Source organism: Cnephaeus nilssonii (genome assembly GCF_951640355.1).
Source record: "Cnephaeus nilssonii genome assembly, chromosome: 1".
NCBI lineage: Eukaryota > Metazoa > Chordata > Mammalia > Chiroptera > Vespertilionidae > Cnephaeus > Cnephaeus nilssonii.
The window spans coordinates 67,452,570-67,472,206 of record NC_137072.1 but is presented as its reverse complement, the minus strand read 5'-3'; the positions used below and the strand labels follow the sequence as shown (position 1 = coordinate 67,472,206).

The window sequence follows — 19,637 nt, the reverse complement described above, 5'->3', positions numbered from 1 at the left end:
GAATATAACAATAGAGAAAATAAAATAAAAAATTCTTAAAAGGCAAAATACTATCCAAATTTTTCTTAATACCATGATAAGTAATGTTTTCTATCAGCCTCATTCCTAAAACAACTAAACAAATTTAATTTTTTCTGATACATATGTAATGGGATCTTTTAGTTTGACTAGAGAGCTACAAATTATTTCATCACAGCATAAGAAAACATCTCTCCCGTATGCATAAATGTCAAAAAACTTACTTTCTTTAGTCCTTCATGGATGAATGTCTCTCCTACTGGAATGACAGCTTTTAAGTCCTTCAAGCCTTGATTGATTTTGCCTCTGAAAATAATGTTTTATAATATTAAAGTAAACAAAAATGAGCAGAGATCACAATAAGCACTTCTCAAAACACATGGCAGCATTGCAACTAAGCTTTCTTCAGTAAGAAAAGGAAAGAGCATGAGCTTTGAGGGCAGATAGCTCTTCATACTTTTTGTCATTTTAATGAGTATATAATAATATTTGTGTTTTAACTACAAAAAAATTAACAACGTGAAATATCTTGAAAATCTAAGCATAAACTAATTTTGAGTTGAGAAATTCTACCTTCAATCATATTTAATTTTGAGTTGAAAACATCTATCTTCAATCATATTTATTTTACTAAATGCTAAGGAGTAAAATAAGTTACTTCATAAAAAAAGAAAAACCACCAAGGACTGAGTAGGTCAGCTTAACTGAAAGAATATTTCTGAAGCACTTAACCCACCTCCCTACAAGTTGGAAATTTTCCTTGTTATCTGCAAATTCCTAAAATGTGTTACTTAGTGATGTTACTTATGAAAATTAACATTTTCTACTTTTGTCTCCCAGAGTCATAAGTCTCGTGATGTAGGCAATTTTATAGCACCTTCTCACCCATCCAGACACCAGTTCATTCTCTTGAATGTTGTGGATATTTAATATGTATTTGGTGAACAAATAAAAGAATAAATGGAGATGAACAAATAAAAAATAAATGGATGGATGGGTGGATGGATGGATGGATGGATGGATGACAATGGATTATTCAGAATAGTATGAATTAAAAAGAGAAAGAGCCATAGGATATTTTTTCATAATGACTAATTAGTTGTCCCAATGGAGTACGTTGAAATAAAGTATGACTATAATAGTAAGAGGTATTTTGTGTGTATGAGTAAGAGAAGACACATTTTTCAGTTGTTGTTTGTTTTTTTTTATTATAGATTCCCAAGACTCTTTTAAAAAGAAAAAGAAGAAAAAAAAAAAACACTTCAAGAATCTTAAGAGATAAATACTTTAATGTTGCAAAATAACCCGAAATAAACTCAAAACTAATTTTAAAAATTTTAAACTTAAAAGATCAGAAGAGAGATCTTAATATACTGCTTTGGGAATTTTAGTTTTTAAACAGAAGCAAAGAAAAATACCTTTTTAAATAAAAGTCTTGAAATATTAAACTTAAGTATAATGCTTTCAATAAGCATGAAGAGCAGTTACACTACTGAGGATGATAGATAACTGATGAGAGAACTGAAATTCAAGTTTTCAGATTATCTGAAAATCAAGGAATTTACTGGGGTCATACACAATATGTATATATACTATATTACCTCATATACTATTAAAACACATGACAAAAATAATTAAAAATTTATTATTTTGTCATGCTGCAATGTTGTGTTTCAAATACTTTCAATAAATGAGTCATTCATAAGAGCCTCATTCACATTTTAAAAGTAAGTTATTGATTACATTTTAATATTGTAATGAAAGTTATTATCAGATAAGTTCTCTCTCTCAAGAAGTTTCCCCAAAAGAGAAGACAACTTTCAAAATATGATCTTAATCTTTCTCCTTCCTGATTTAGTTATCTCTAATAACATATGCTGTCTTTTTTGATACTTGGTTTAAAATCTACCTATTCTGAACCTATCTCTAACTTCATTACATTCTCTTTCTATGGTACCCCAAAATTATGAATGTTTAGTTTTCACTACAATAAATAACTGTCTCTTAAAAACATTCTACTTTAAAATAATTTAAAATATTAATTTCACTTAATATTTTCACTTCTCAACAAGACTGGAAGTTTACAGTGGGCTACCCCGATGTGTGGTATGTATAATGTATCCCCCTACTCTGCACTTATTACTCATTGTAATGTCTTTTACAAAGTAAGTGTTCAATAAATTTTTCAACCTACCCTAGGAAAAAAATTCATAATTCCACAGATGATAGAGTAAATTACATAATTTATAAACGTGTTTAATCTAAATATTTATGTGTAGTATCTACAGAAACAACTTGAAACTGATTCTGTCTGAGTCTCACAGATAAAAAACAAATATTTGGTGCTTTCCAGAAATGAGTGGCAGAGTGTCCTCAAGCATTAATGTTTGCTGTCAAAAAGAAAATGAAAAAGACAACTGAAATTCAAGTTTACCCAAACAGATTCTGATTGGCAAAAATTGCTTTCTCCATTCAGTTCAGATTCAGCTCCCCATCACCCCCGAGGACCAGACAACACCAGCAGAAGACTCTAAGCTAAAATAAATAAAACTCGCCAAATGTGGAATTCAGAGTCTTTGGGGAAGGTAGGTCTCTGCTAGTTTATTTCATTGGAAGAAGCAGAGGATCTCTCGCTTTTCTACCCACACTCATGCCTGCCACCGTAATATTCTAGGTGGCACTAAACCCCCCATTACTTTTGCAGCTGCATAGTCATCCGAGGAAAGGTGTTCCTTGCCCATTGCCAATACCCTAAACACAGGTGAGTCCTGGTCTCACTACCTTCTAGACAGACAACACAGTCTAGTCTGCCAGCCTCTCCTTCATCAATAAATGTCACTTTAAGGAAAAAGAAAGCCAAAACAAGGTAGGGCAGATCTCAAGCCTTTGAAGAATCCCAAGCAACCAAATATAGGTAATAAATTTATTGGTAAACAGATAACTGGGGAAAAGCAAAATTACATAGCGGACTAAAAACAGAAGTCATTCATCTATACTTTGACTTAAAGAAATCTCTAATGAAAAGCAAGGAGGAAATGATAAAGGTCAACATAGAAAAAAATGGATACATTGTAAAGATCAGCTAAAATCCAACATCTCAACCTTAGAAGATCAACCTTACTGAGCTGGGCTTTAACATTATGTCTTCAACTACAAGGAACAGCAATATTGAAACTACTTGCTATGAAGCTGTAGTCAAGGGCGTGTGCTGCTTTCCTGACACACAATGTCACCTATAAGGTCCCAAAGCGGAAGTTTCTTGTCATCCCTGAGTAATCGCTACACACTTCCTCCTTTTTGCTAACTACATCATGTCAACTTTCTTCTCCTCTTACTGGGAAGCCCACGTAAATTTCTTACTCATTCACAAAATTATGCAAAGCTCCTACGGTTATCATAATGCTGCATCCTCTTTTCCAAGATCTTTACTTTTATTTTATTTTTATGGTTTTTTTTTTATTGCTTTCAGAGAGGGAGAGGGAGAGAGGGATAGAAACATCAATGATGAGAGTCATTGGCTGCCTCCTGCACACCCCCCACCAGGGACCTAGCCCGCAACCCAGGCATGTGGCCTTGACCAGAATCAAACCTGGGACCCTTCAGTCCACAGGCAGACACTCTATCCACTGAGCCAAACAGGTTAGGGCTACTTTTATTTTTACATGTTGTTAATTTTCTGCAATGTTCTGTGCAGCTTCAGATACTTTTTGGAAAGAGGAAAAATTTAAACAAATGGTATATTTAACCGGTGTTTTTTTTGTTTTTGTTTTTATGAGAACTGGAGACCAAACTCTATAATCAACTATAAGGATTGACCCTTTTTTAATCTATAAAATTAACATATCCATCTCTATTAGTACTTCTCAAATTTCTCTGCTGAGTAGGGAAAGGAAGAGATTAAAAAGGGATGAGGCCGTAGCCGGTTTGGCTCAGTGGATAGAGCATCGATCTGCGGACCGAAGGGTCCCAAGTTTGATTCCTTGTCAAGGGCACATGCCCGGGTTGTGGCTCAATCCCCAGTAGGGGGCAAGCAGGAGGCAGCCGATCAATTATTCTCTCTCATCATTGACGTTTCTATCTCTCCCTCCCTCTCCCTTCCTCTCTGCAGTCAATAAAAATATATTAAAAAATAAAAAGGGAAGGGGAGAATAAAAAGACAAGAGAAGGAATGGAAGGGAAGGAAACACAGCAACGACAGCTGCCAGGCACTGTGTCACGTCCACGGCTTTCCTCCATCCCTATCACACTTTGAACTGTGGAAGGTGTTCGTGGTGTCATAACTAAAATAAAGATGCACTTTTACAAATAGTGCCATAAAAAAAGGGTTGGCAGAGAATTCTAAATTTCCCAACTAACAGAATTAAGGCACAATTTTAAGTACCTCTACTTATGCTGAAGGATGTGCATTGACTAGTATACAATTTATCTCTATAGAACTTGAACTTTTCAATGCACATTATCTTAACGTTCCAGATCTCAAAGCTTTTTCCAGGTTTCAATCAACCAACCTACACACATCTGTTGCACACACACCCCACATTAACACTGTGATTCCGATGTGAGAACAGCTCACACATGGACCATGGCTATTCCCACATACCTCTCCACAGGTGCAGCATAGTTCTCCACCCAGGCTGTGCCCTGTAATCACCTAACGGGCTTTTTAAAATATCGCTTCTGTGCCTTCATTAAAAGATTCTAATTTACCTTATTTACCTAAAATTCTATTTCTAATTGCTTTGTAATAGGGACGGGGTATTTTTTGGAAATAATAACCAAGAACCTCGGGTCTAATTTCATTTAAAAACCTTTCCATGTTGTTGGAATGCTCTTTTCCTTACCTGTTTTGCCAGTCAGTCCTACTGAAGGGATTTGGGAGTGACTAGGATATTCTTTTAAACTAAAAAGTACAGTTTCTGACATAGTATGGCATATAGCCACAGAGAAGAGAGGTTTATTCTAAGCCCTATCTTGTTTCCTCATCTATAAAATAGGGATGAAAATATCCACCCTGTGGGGGCATTGTGAGGATTAGATGGCCCATAATAGTAAGTGCAGAGTAAGTTGCAGCTACTATTGTTATTTGTTGACATCAGTCACTCCCCTGCTGGTAGGATTTTGTTCACTCGGTTAACATAAAATGGTCATCTCTGCGTCAGCCTCCAATAACAATTTGCCACTGCTCTTCCAGTTTTACTCTCAGTCTCCTCAAGGTCCCTCAGCTTCCCACAATTTCTATTGTGGTTATCTATTGCTGTATAATAAACTACCCAGAAATTGGTGGTATAAACACATTTTATTGTTTCTCATAATACTGTGCATTGAATGGGCAGCTATGCTTCACAGGTTGTGAGCTGGGAAGCTGGAATGGCTAGGAGAGCAGAAATGATCTCCATCACGCGGTTGGCAAGTTGATGCTGGTGCTGATGCTGGCTATTGCCTTTAAGCCCAGCTAGGACTGCTGACCAGAGTCTTTATTTTCTACATGTGACTTGTGCATGTGGCTCAGCGAGGTTTCCTCCTACCATGGGGGTCTCATGGTTGTCAAAGTTTTCATATGGCAGCTGGCTACCAAGACCACAAGAAAAGGAAACGCCCATGCCTTATTAAGTCTTAGACCTGAAACTGGTACAGTTTCATGTTTCATGTGTATGTCTGTCACAATCTTGACTAAAGTAAGCAATAGGGTCAGCCCAGATTTTTTAAATTACATAGTTAAATGAATATATTTATTTTATATATACATGTACTTTATATATTACACATATATATGTACGTATGTAGTCTGTGCTTCATTGGAGGTCACAAAAGAACAATCTACCACAAAAGCTAAAAGCTACAAGCATCTATGCTACACAATGCCAATTTGGATAACGGCATAAGCATAAATGTATAGGTGTTTATATCATAGGTTGATTCTGTTATGTATCCTTAAGATGTTATTAATCAGGGGCATTAGTCTTTAAAATAAATGGTAACTGCAAACAAAACGTGGCAAAACCTGAGAATTTTATCATAATAACCCATTTATATAATATAATAAAATGTTTAATTTATAAGTAAACCTTAGTAGATTGAGTAGAATATGAAATAAAACAATGTTCTCAAATTTTATTTTTTTCTGTATAAAATTATTAATTATCCACTTAGCATTGTACTTTACCTGAACTCTCTATAATAAAATAATAAAAGAGTAATATGTTAATTAGATCCACGTCTTCCGGATGTCATTTTGGACATCCTTCCTGACAAAGCTGGGGCCAGAGGGAAGCCAGCCTGGGTCCCGGGTGCCTTCAGGCGGCCCGGGGGAAGCCAGCCTTGGTCCCGGGTACCAGAGGGAAGCCAGTGCTGTCAGCTGGGGGAAGGAAGGCCTACTCTTGCATGAATTTTCATGCATCGGGCCTCTACTCCATAATAATAAAAGCGTAATATGCTAATTAGACCAGATGTCCTTCTGGACGACCTTCTGATGAAGCAGGGGCTGTGAGGGAAGCCCGGGTCCCAGGTGCCAGAGGGAATCCAGTGACAGCAGCCAGGGGAAGGCCTACTCTTGCACAAATTTTGTGCATCAGGCCTCTAGTTATATATAAAGCATTTAACAAAATGTCTGATACATAGTAAGTGCTCAATGAACCTTATCTATTTTTATTGTCTCCTTCCATTAATAAGCCACAATATTCACCAGACTGACAGAAATAAAATAAAAAATATGAGGGGAAATCTGTTCATTCATTCACACATACTCCTCCAATTATCTACTTAATTGTGTTATTATATTCTGCTATACTACATACTGCATGAATGATAAATTGCAGAAAATTATTTTCTTATTTGCTCTTCAACTTAAAAAAATGTTTTAAGGTTTCCAAACAGTGAAAGATTATTTTCTAAACACAAACATTGCTAATATATTCTATTATCTAAGTTTAGCTATTTCTTTATATACAAACATGATTATTATTTATTTAACATGTCACTCTAAGGCCTACATATGCCCAAGTCTCTGTGCTCCAGTCCAAACCAGTGACCCCAAGGTAGCAGTCCTGACTCAAACGTCTCTGCTTACAAAATGCTCCACACAATCCGGGTTTTGTGAAAGATTGTTCTCCAACTTATTCTACACTAACCAACGTGTGGTGCACAGATCACACCTGAAGTCCATCACTGCACTTTGTACATTTTTATTCCATTTCCCCGTTCGATGCCTTCCTGGGCCATGAGAAGTGGACCTCTGCATTCTACCTCTTCAGGGGGCCAGGGCTGCCTCACGGGCATGAGTAACAGTGCATTTAATTATCTAGAACACACTCACAAAACAGATGTATAATTTCACTGAAAGTAAGTACTAACATATCCAGGACCAGGATCTGAGCTGCTGCCATGCCCAGAGCCCTCAGGATTAGTACAGTGTGTGGCCAAAACTGGCTTTTCTAAACAGGAGTCACGACTTCCCTATTAGAGTTTTTTTTAAACCCTAGAGTCACTTCCTTTCATCACATCACTGGTTTTCAACATAACAGAATGAATTCAGAGGATGACTATGTCTTTGAATTATGACAAATTCTGACTAATTGTGAAAGCTGGTGAAGGGGGAACACAGAGTCTCAGGCAGTGCGGCAGGTAAGGGTTCACGTTTGGGGTCAGACCTGAGAGGGAATTCTGGGTCTAGCTACTCAGCGGTGTCACCCTGACCAAATCACTTCAGTTATAATCCTGACACAGCACGTTGAAAATGATAATAATGGTGTACACTGATAACCCCCAAATCTCATTTCCACATTAGCCTCCTTCCCACCCAGTCATCAAGGAGGCCTTCTCACACATTATATGTGTTTATTGTCCCAACGTCACTATATGGTAGGGATGCTAAGCTCCTTCTAACAGGCAAGGGGCTTGGGCAACAAGAGGCGGAGTAACTTGTCCAAGGTCACACAGCTCCCGTGTAGCTCCTGTGTCTGTTTACCAAGGTGTAGTCCTGGTGCTGTCATTTTAACAAGAAGACTTCAGGACCCTCCAGTACAAGAGCTAATATGCTCTATTCCTAGTGCTCACTCTTTCAAACCCCTGGCTTCATTCTGATTTCAAGAGAGCTATCTCTAGCTGCAGAAAAAGTCAGTAACAATTCTTTTTAATTTAAGCATTTGCTTAATTTTTACATGATACATTATTGTCGAAATAAAGTTGAATAGCCTACGTGCATGGAAATTAAAACACAAAGACTTTCCCCGCATTGAATCTCACAGTAACATTGTTAACAGTTTGTTGCAGATCTTCCAGCCTTTTTTCTATAATCACACACACACACACACACACACACACACACACACACACTCACAAAACAAAAACTATAAAAACAGATTTAAAGATTTTGTTTTTATTTTAAAAAATAAAATCATACGTAACAGAGTGTTTGGCAACTTTCCTTTCTCAATTAATGTATCTTAGATATATTTTCATGTCAATATATAGGAATTTTCCAATTCTTTCAATGGCTGCATAGTATCTGTTCTATGTATATAGTCTAAGTACAGTATCAATTTATAGGCATTTATATTGAATACAGTTTTTCACTATTATGGACAAAGCTGCAATGTCTAATTTTGCACATGCCTATCTTTGCACTCTGGTGCTAGTATTTCAGTGAGACATAGCCCCTAAAAAGGAGAACTGCTAATTGGAACCTTCTAAACATTTAGAGACTGTCATATGTCCCTACAAAATGAATGAGTCAATTGTAAGTGAACAACTCTTAAAAGGACTATCTTGTCACAAGTACATTTTTAATTCAGATTATAAGGAATTAGAATAAATTCTCTCAAATAATAGAAATGCATATATTATCTACACTTAATGACTTCTCTTCAATTTCCAACAAGTCAGGCCAAGGAATATTTTTTTCCTAATTGTGTTCAGATCAAATAAATACAACTTTTTAAATCTTGGGACAAGTATATTGAAAACAGAATTGAAAATATGTATAACTGATCTATACGAATAGGAATGAGAACACTGGCAAATATGTCATCCTTTATCATTTTTCAAAGAGAGAGAAAACATTAGGACAATTAATAACTAAGGTTCTAGAGTCAGGCAAACAACCATTCACTCAACAAATATTTATTGAGCATCCACTGTGTGCCATGCTCTGTTCTGGGTGTTGGATATATGGGTGAACAAGACAAAGAAGACCCCTCTGCTCTCATGTACTTTACATTAGAGTCATGGAGATAAAAATAAATTGATTAGTTAATAGAATAATTTCAAAAAGTGATAACCAAATAGAGTATTGTGAGAAATTACTGAGGAGGCAGGTCAGGGTTCCCTCAGACTTGATGGCCAAGCAAGGCCTCTCAGAGGAAGTGACACATGAGATAAGGACAAAATGACAAAAATGACCTGTCCTGGACAAGATCTGGGGCAGAGAAAGAGCGAACTTCCTAATGTGGAAACAAGCTTGGCCTTTTTAGGGAATGGAAAGGTGGCTAGTGGGCTCGCCTATGGCATCCAATGTTGTAACAGAGGACTGGGTGAGGCAATCAGGTAGGAGTTTTAGGCCTCTGGGAGACGTGTTCTTCTATACCACGCCATTAGACTGTGTTTGGCATGAGAGTAGCACGATCTACTTTATACATTAAGGTACCATTCTGGCTGATATACTGATCACCACTTATTAACTAAGTATCCTTGGACAAGCTTCATTACTTTTCTTAGCTTCAGTTCCCTCATTTGTAAAGATGAGATAATAATAGTATGTATCACATGGAGTTGATATGAGGATTAAATGAGGTAATGAATGGAAAGCATTTTGCACACTGCCTAGCACCTAGTAATTGTTCACTAAATGATTTCAACTAAATCACTTTTATATCATTAAGACCATACTAAACACAACTGAGCATAATTCACTCTCCCCAATTATATACCATAAAAACTAAAAATATCCTTTAAAATCAGTCCTCTTTTAAATTCTCTAATATTAAAAGGCTGGATATTTCCATATTGAAAAACACTCAGCACTTTCTTCTTACCTGATGCTGTAATACTGCCCTGAACTATTGATGTATATGTGCACACCCCTTATTTTCACACACACTAGATTACACATCTTTGTGTTACTCCCAGAGCCCACAATGCTCAATAAATCTTATAAGGAAGGCATGCAGGTAGGTGGAAAAAATGGACTAACAGATATATGGAGGATAAAAATCATGAGGACAAGAGAACAGAAGGGAGTGTTTTGAATTGAAATATGTAAAAGAATAAAGTTTCTAAGTGATGAGTCTATGAAATGTATAACTGGTCATTTCTTGCCATGTGTATGATTCTATTCGTGCATTTGCATAGCACCAGATGTTATGCTGAAACCCTAACAGAAGACACTGCCCTACCGTAAGGACGTACTGCCTTCCAATCTTGCTTCATCTCTACTGAAAATATTTAGCAACACTCTGAGAAACATGAAAGAGGTACTTCTCATATTCACCACAGTACTGAAGAATTATGAGTGATAGAACCAAAATTGTGAAACCTGCTGTACTTAACTTTTGTGTTGCTCATGCATGCAGATCTGTTTGTCAGTCTGATATACGCCATCAAGAAAGTTGATACATAGAATACCCATTTCTAGGCTTTGACACAAAGATCCACAATAGTTGTGGAAACATTTGTTCAGTGATCTTGCATCTAAATATGCAAATTGTTTCTACACACTTGAAAGTATGTGATGGATGAAAAATGATCTTATAATATCCAAATGTAGAGGACCATAGAAATTTAAAAAGTTACTGACTTAATTAAATAAAATTAGTATAAAAATAACTAGAAGCAGAAAACAATATCCTTTACTGGAGACTATTCTGTGATATACAAAGTACTTTTCTATGCACTGCCTTATTTTGATCTTCGTAACATCTCTCTTAAGAAAACTTGATAGTTTATTTCTGTAATTTATACATATAAAAAGTAACGCACTGAGTATATACTTGGTCCAAGTCTCCAAGTCAGGAAATAGCAAAACCAGAACTCTAACCCAGACCTTCTTAGTGTTCTTTCTGCCATCCCAAACTAATTCAACATGCCACAAATAGTTAAATTCAATAAAAATAAATGTATATTCATTTCCAAGAGACAGACAAGCAAAATAAGTTGCAAGTAGCATTATTAAAATCTGCCTGGAGTATTATAAAATCCTTTCAAAAGGGCAATAATCTCTTTATATAAACACAATTCTTCCCTGATCATTAAATACTACATATTCCCTAGCTCCAGGTAACAACAACAAAGCTTTCACCTCTTGAATACGTATGTGCCAGATTCTGTCGTATATTCTCCTCACTCACTGACTTCAATTCTTACAACAATCTCATGAGGTAGTTATTGTTATCATCATCATCACTGTCGTCAGTATGTAGATGGGAAAAAAAGGAGGCATAAAGAGGTGAAGTGTCCTGGCCAATGTGGCTCAGTTGGTTGGGCGTCATCCCTTGCACTGAACGTTTGCAGTTTTGATTCCTGGCCAGGGCACATGCCCGGTTGCAGGCTTGATTCCCAGGCAGGAGGCAGCCTGTCTATGTTTGGCTCTCACATCAATGATTCTGTCTCTCTCCCTCTCCCTTCCTCTTTCTCTAAAAATCAATTTAAAAAAATTTTTTTTAAAAAAAAAAGAGGTTAAGTAACTCGTCCATGACCATTTTGCTAGATACCGGTTCAGTGGCTCTTAACAACAATGTTATGCTGTCTCTTCAAGTAGAAGCCTCTTTAATCCATTCCAATCTCTCCCTTATTAGATCCAACCAAGAGAAGGGAAGAACCTCTAATTCAAATTAATGACTTAAACTCTGCATGCGCATATCTAAGCAATATCAACTTGGAGACCACTGATTACACTTCATCTTCAAAGTGCTGGAGGACCCATATGTAAATGTCTGACAGAGCACCTGGCACAACATACGCAGGTGACAATTACTGAGAGTCTACTATATGTCTGACATTATGCTAAGTGCTTTTCTACATATATGCCATTATTCTTTTATTTTCTCCTAGAGAATAGACTAGATCCAAATCCGTTTATTTGGAAATTAAGCTGGGCAGTGAAGAAAATTTATTCCCATGAAGGCAAGGACTATCACATCACTGAGTGTAGAAAGATGTTGCATATCCTACCTAATAAAATGGTAATATCTAAATTACCATCACTCCGCTACGCCCACGATTGGGCCAGAGGGAGTCGCAGGGGGCAGGACTCGGGGTGGCCGGGGTAGCTGATTGGGCCGGCAGGACGCTGAGCCATGGCTGTGCTGTGGAACAGAAGGGGCCTCTGGGGCAGCGAGCTCACGTCCCGCCACGGACCATCAAAAGTGGGGAAGCTGGGTGCCTGTCTGCTCCAGCACCAGGCCTTTCAGAAGCCAGACAGGCACCCAGCTCCCCCGCGATCGAAAGCAAAAGCGTGTAGGGGACCCTACACGTGCATGATTCAATCATGCACTGGGCCTCTAGTGGGTTATAAGGGACTGCTATTGCTCTGGCCCTTGAAGAAACCCAGGTGCACGTAAAAAAGTATGGAAGGGAAGTATCGGTGAGAAGACTGAGGTTGTATGCCAGAACCCCCCTCCCCCCATCTACAGACTTCCTCTCCAGGAAAAGTAATACTTAAAGCACAAATAAATTTAAAGTTTATATAAGTTCTCTCCCTGAATCCTTTTAAATACTACGCTTTCTTGACATTTTTTAAATAAAAATAATTTATAAAAGAAACCTGTATTCACACATAACTCCTGAGAAATCAACATATTATGCAAAACAAACTCCACCAGCCTCCCCTGCTAAAACTACAGTTTGGAGAAATTTGATTTCAAAATAATGCTAACTCATTCATTAATTCAACAAGAATTGAGCAAGAGCTATCATGCATACCTTGTATTAAATGAAGTAGATAAAAAACAAAGAACTCAGAGTCTAGTAAACAAAACTGATCCCATGGAAACTAGCCATTCTTTAAAATATAGTGATGACTATTTCCAACTTGCCACAGTGGGTTCAAATGATATAGAATTGGTCATATGAAATACTGTGACATCGGCTTAGAAAAAGCCATACCTTTTACAAAAGATTTCTGTATTTGTGTGTGAGTGTGTGTGTGTGTGTGTGTGTGTGTGTGTAGAGACACATACATATATATTACATATGTCTTATAAAAATGTGAGCTAGCCGAAACCGGTTTGGCTCAGTGGATAGAGCGTCGGCCTGCGGACTGAAGGGTCCCAGGTTCGATTCTGGTCAAGGGCATGTACCTTGGTTGTGGGCACATCCCCAGTGGGGGGTTTGCAAGAGGCAGCTGATCGATGTTTCTCTCTCATCGATGTTTCTAACTTTCTATCCCTCTCCCTTCCTCTCTGTAAAAAATCAATAAAATATATTTTAAAAAAGTGAGCTATATAGATGTATTTTATATGTGTGTTATATATACACCTATACATACTAATCCTATCTAATAAAAGAGTAAAATGCAAATTAACCATCACTCCGTGACAAAATGGCAGCACCCATAGCCACAAGATGGCGGCGCCCAGTCCTCTCAGCCCCACCGGAGGCCCCCACTCCCAGGGAGGGCTGCCGCTGAGAGCCGGTAGAATAAGCAGCCTGGCAGAATGCTACCCAGAGGCCCTCCTGACCCTTTATAAAAAACAAAAACAAATTCACTCCCCACAGAGTGATCCCCCCCACACACACACACTTGCAGCCTCAGGTCTTAGCCTTGGAGGCGCCCGTAACCCCATGGAGTGATCCCCTCCCAGCGGCAGCCTGGAGTCTCAGCCTGGGAGGCGCGCACACCCCCACGAAGCGATCCCCTCCCAGCGGTAGCCGGGGGTCTCAACCACTGAGTCACACCAGCCAAGCAGATATGGAGGAACCTTAAATGTTTCTTTTTTTTTTTTTAATATATTTTATTGATTTTTTACAGAGAGGAAGGGAAAAGGATAGAGAGCTAAAAACATCTATGAGAGAGAACATCGATCAGCTGCCTCCTGCACACTCCCCACTGGGTATGTGCCCCCAACTAAGGTACATGCCCTTGACCGGAATCGAACCTGGGACCCTTGTGTCTGCAGGCCGACGCTCCATCCACTGAGCCAAACCAGTTAGGGCTGTCCAATATGTTAGAGAAAAAACCCTATCTAATAAAGAGGGAATATGCAGGGGAGGGCATTTGGGGGTGATCGGGTTGTCAGGGGAGGGCAGTTGGGGATGATTGGGCCAGCAGGGGAGCAGTTAGGCGTCGATCAGGCTGGCAGGGGAGTGGTTAGGGGGTGATCAGGCTGGCAGGCAGAAGTGGTTAGGGGCAATCAGGTAGGTAGGCGAGCAGTTGGGAGCCAGCAGTCCCGGATTGTGAAAAGGATGTCCGACTGCCTGTTTAGGCCCATCCTAAACAGGCAGTAGGACATCCCCCGAGGGGTGTCAGATTGGAGAGGGTGCAGGTTGGGCTGAGGGACACCCCCCCCCCCCCGCAGTGCATGAATTTCGTGCACCGGGCCTCTAGTATAATATAAAGCAAGTTCCTTTACAAAAGTAAACATATTCGGCACCAGTGCACCTCAGAGTGCACTGAGATCCGGGATGTCTGCTGAATCTAGTGAATTATCCAAATAGATCCATAGCTTTCCCTCCCTAATGTTCTTCAAACTCCTAGTTGATTAATATATTACATCTAAACAAGAAAGATGTAGAACTACTTACAGTAACAGAGAAGGGAAAAGGTGGGAGGTAGTGAATATACAAGTAGGCAGAGTTCTGGGTTTCATTGTACATTCCCCAGCCAATATGAATGATATTGATTTTCAGATTATCCGCTCTTTTATATTACTCATACGTCCTTTCCCCTCTATTAATGAAGAGAACCCAATTGTCTGTACATTTGCTTGGTTCCAGGGAGAGGCCTGAATCACCACTTGGAATATCAATCATTCTTTTAAGATTAGTCTCTGCTAAAAGCCTGCAGTGACATGATAATGCACTAACCTGTCTCCAGTTAATGGCAAAATAGTGGTTGCTTGAGAAGAAAACACAATGAAAGATACTCTCATCTGAGGGCTGCAAAATAAGAAGAGAGGCAGTTAAAACATGTTTCAAAGAAAGATTGATACAATACAGATATATAGCTAGGGAGACTCATTTGAAATCAGTCTCACTGAATAGTCCAGGCTTCTTTTAAATGGAACCCCCTAAGTAGATACACTAACTCTGCTTAACGTTACTGCGTAAGTCATTTTGGATTCAGGCAGTGCTTCTCAGCACTCAAACACTCCTCTATGCCCTTTGGGGCAGTTTAGGAAGAGACTTACTAGAAAGATAAATTCTAGGTCCATGAAAAATTCTTTTGAGAAACTGCTTGATGTTCTACCCCATCTCCTTAAAGGAGACCAAACCCTGCAGAGAGACTATGGCTAGCAATATCGAGGGCTGGAGAGTAGCCAGTTTGACTTAATTACAACTATATTATGAATTTCATAAAAAGTTATCCTGAAGTAAGAATACTTAAAGAGTGCCATGGACAATGTGAAAGAGACCAACAAATCCCAATTTGATTAGGCATCTTCAATTTTCTAAGTCTCAAAGGTCATATTTCCAACTGTCAACAACTGCCCCAGTGAGCTGCATCTTTTAAGCTTTAGGCATTTATACCACCGAATGGTTCCTGTTTCCAAGACACTCTTTGCAACTATTACTCAGATTGCAAACTGAAGATATGAATCTAAAACCCACAGACCGGAGATCGGAGTGATGTCCCATGCATATTTTGAAAGTCATTCTCCTCAGTAGTCACGCTTTATTCACTTCCTACACTGTATCGTTGGTAACGGAGCAACCAAACTTGAGCCAGAAAACTGTGTATTACCGAAGTCCAACTTGCAAAGCAGACGGAATGAGTAAGAACCTCACTTCTTGAAAAATGTTGTATTGAAATGATCCATGGCTCTCAATCAAAACCTATGTGACACCCTGCACACGCTTTGGCTAAATCAGAAAATGTATAAACAACGTTCCTCTGCCTTTGACATTTAAGGACAGAGGGCCCTGCTTATTTTTCTTTCTTAGACGGTTTTACCTCTGACACTGTCCAGAAATGAGTGCTATACTTGATTTCTGATGCAGGAGACTGAGGATGGAACATGGACAAGCATACATTTTTATAGGGATAACTTTATGGCTGCCAATAACTGAAAGCAAGGATTGCCTAGGCCTCTACAGATTGTTGAAGTTACTTGCAACATGACTTTCAAAATGTTTTGATCATCCAAGCCTGTTTTACAGACAACATTTGGGCTAACGAGACTGAAAGAAGCAATATTTAATGATACAGCTCCTTTTTGTGTCCTTTCCATTATCTTGATAAACTTGCATTTTGCTCATTGCATATTTTTCCTTAAAAAAGAAAAATGAAAGGGGAAAAAAAGCCTCAAAAGCCGGGTGTCTGGGGGCCATTTTCAAGTAGGGATGCCACTAATTCCTAGTTACCTCTAAGTAAGAGAGTGAGCTGGATTGCATAGTAGTTCTGCTTTTTATAGGAGTCTTTCCTAGTAAGGCTTATTGCGTATATAGAACAGTTAAATTTTAAACGCACCACACACCCACCCACACATTTTGTAAACACAAGTCATTTCTTTAAACATCCACACAAGTGCCTTTTCTGGTAGTAGGTTATTAACACATGTTCATTTGAAGTTTACCAACACTTTTTTTTTTTTTAATGAGGACCTCTACAATGCTAAGAATCGTGTGGAAAGGAAAATATATTATGAAGACTATTAGCATAAAAAATTTACTGTGATAAATTATGAGAAAGCATAACTGAAATTCATAACAGATGAAAATTCAAAAAGGAAAAGACATGTGGAATAGTATTTGAAGATGCTTCCCCGGAGCCTGAGCCAAGTTTCTGGGGTCCAGATGACATAAGCCCTCAACCAGTGAAGGTCTGTCCTAATAAGAGCATGTGAGTAATAATGATCTTGGGGAGGCTCTTTAACATCCACATTTCACTGAAGGCTTTTCCTGCAAAAGGTTTCAAAAAAAAGGGGGGTGATGGGGATACCCTACATGTTGGTCTACTTCCCTCAACTTCACACTCCAGTCGCTAGAAAAGTAAAGTGGGAGAAATACCTCACAAATCGTTCTGTAAGTTGCTTGACAAAATCGTAAATTTCAAGCCAGTTATTGGCCACACTCCAAGACCTGAAAAAAAAAGACAAGGAAAGAAATAGAACGGATCAGAAAAACAAACATGCACATGGGGCCGCTTCTAGAATCAAAGTCACAATACCAGTAATGAAACTTAGGTGCTACAAGAATTGAGAAAGTCAACCCATCTTTGGGGACCACCTGCCTGCTAATAGTTTGGAGCCGGACCCCCGCTCTTTAAAACAAACACAGCCCACTTCCCAGGAAATGCAAACCGCACAGGGCTGGTTAACCCTAGGCATTTCCTGGGATAAAACCAAGCAAACTTTAGCCAGAGGGACGGGGTGAGGACAGGGAGGCTGACAAACAGTCTGGTCTGGGTTCCAGGGGCACAGAAGGCTACCCCCAGTGGCCGCATTGCCATTTCCCAGGAGGCCCTTGGACTGGCAAGCAGGGACTACCCCACTTTCCCGGAGTCCAGCGCCTCTGGACGACTCCTATCACCACCCCCGAGCCAGCAAAGATCCCAAAGCGCTGGCCCTCTGCCCGGCAATAGCAACAAGGTAGCCATCCCCGGGTTTCTCACTCCTCTCCCCAGGGCGCGCACACATCTGGGCTTCCCCAGCCACCACTCACCCCAGGCCACCCGCCCCACAAGACACTGGACCCCCTCTGGCACTCACTTGTCCAGGACAAAGTAGAGATCGAAGGCACCTCTGCAGCTGGGCTGCTCCTGGGCGCTCAGCAGCCCCCCGGGACCGCCGAGCGCCAGCAGCCACAGCCCCGGGACCAGCCAGCTCCCCGGACTGCGCGCCAGCGACCGCCGCGCCACCATCCTGCGGCGGGGGCCTGCGGCTCCGTCAGCTCACGGCCCCCTCGGCTGGGCTCCCCGGGACGCGGCGGGGGCAGGAGCCACCCAGGACCCCGGGGCGGGAGGACGACGAGCAGCGAGGGCGCCGGCGCCTGGAGCCGCGGAACCCACTCCCTGACAGAGGGAGGGAGACGGGCTGGGAGGGAGGTCCACAGAGGACAAAGGGAGACTCTGCAGCCGCAGCCGCAGCTGCTGCGGCCGCCGGAATCCAGACGAACCCCGGCGGAGAGCAATCAGTCCTTTCCCAGCGGATCCGGAGAGTTTCTGCAGACAAGGAGGGCCCGGGCGACAGCGCGCGGAAGAAGTTCCTCCCCGGCCTCCAGACCGGCCTCCAGACCGGCCTCCAGCTCCCTCCTAGGACCGGACCCCGAGTCCCATGCCTCGGGGTGGCCCGAAGCCCGGCGGCGGCAGTGCGCGGCGGGCAGCCGCCCCCCGGACGCCACGACGGCTGCACAAACTCGGAGCGGAGGTCCGGGTCCCCCGGTTCCTTCCCTTCCTCCGGCGGCCCAACTCCCCCGGGCACTGCAAACTTTCTTCCCTGTGCTCGGCGGCCCCGGCGCGGCGCAGCCGGGCGGTCCCCTTTAGGGGAGGAGGCTGAGCGGCCCCGGGCGAGAGGCTCCGAGTAGCCACTCCAACCAAAGCCAAGAGCGCGACCGGGCCAAGTCCCGGCTCCGCGTGGGCGGGGCCTGATCTGAAGCCCGCAGCCACACCAGCACACTTGTGCGTTCTTGCCTAGTTGAAAATGACTAATGCTTGCCAAATTTTGGGAAGAGGAGGAGTTTAGAAAAACAAATGTCCTGCAGACGCTGAGCATACCCATGTATCCTGCAGGCCTGGTCTATTTCAGCAGCTGGAGTCGCTGAGATCGAAGACCAAAGACTAACAATTGCAAAGGGGGGGCGATAGACTCTTCCGCCCCACCCCCACTACCACAAGCACACACACTCTTTTTACTTCCCCAGCTCTCCACCTAGGAAGGCAACTTCTTCTTTTTCTATTATAAACCTACTTTGTAGTTTCATCTCTCCAAGCCAAGGAAAGATGTGTATGTGTGTGTGTGTGGGCGGGGGGGGGGGGGGGGGAGGGGGGGTGGGATCTCTAGGAGTGAAAAATTGTACTTCAAAATATTTTTTTTCACTGTCATTTATTTACCCCAATCTCCAAATATTAAGAATTTCATCTTGGGGCAAGACAGGCTGCCTTTCCAAACTAGTGCAGGAGCTGAAGTTTGCTACATTCAAATTCTCTGGGTAGTCCATCTACACTCCCTCCGGCCCCCTCCTTTCTCCTTTCCACCACTTCCACCTAAGTCTTCTGCCTTCTCCTGGTTGAAACTGGCTTTTAGAACTTATAATGATTGACAGTAATATGATGTGTCACCTCCTCCTTTGTGTTTTAACTAAAGCAATGCTCTGTGATAAAAAGTTCACATAGTATTTAATTGCACATTGCCTTTTACTATCTCTTCTGTTTGTTGTCATGTGTACGCAACTTCTCATTGAAGTTATTTTTTTATATACAACCGGATTTGTTTATAAGCATTTTGAGAATAGAAACCAGTCACTTTAACAAA

At 40.8% G+C, this 19,637-nt stretch overlaps 1 protein-coding gene across 2 annotated transcripts in view; it reads right to left on the bottom strand.

Annotated features, from left to right (window-relative positions):
- Window positions 1-18,790, bottom strand: part of ANTXR2 (ANTXR cell adhesion molecule 2) — a 139,931-nt gene extending 121,141 nt beyond the window's left edge. The window contains exons 1-4 of one of the 2 annotated variants that reach the window (XM_079771031.1): window positions 17,877-18,790; window positions 17,176-17,247; window positions 15,034-15,105; window positions 243-324 (exon numbers count right to left, since the gene is read on the bottom strand). In XM_079771031.1, the coding sequence (XP_079627157.1) occupies window positions 243-324; window positions 15,034-15,105; window positions 17,176-17,247; window positions 17,877-18,028 (378 nt within the window). In that variant the 5' untranslated portion in view covers window positions 18,029-18,790. The remainder of the gene's footprint in view (window positions 1-242; window positions 325-15,033; window positions 15,106-17,175; window positions 17,248-17,876) is intronic. The other variant, XM_079771032.1, reaches the window with a different exon arrangement.
- Between the last annotated feature and the right edge of the window lie 847 nt (window positions 18,791-19,637).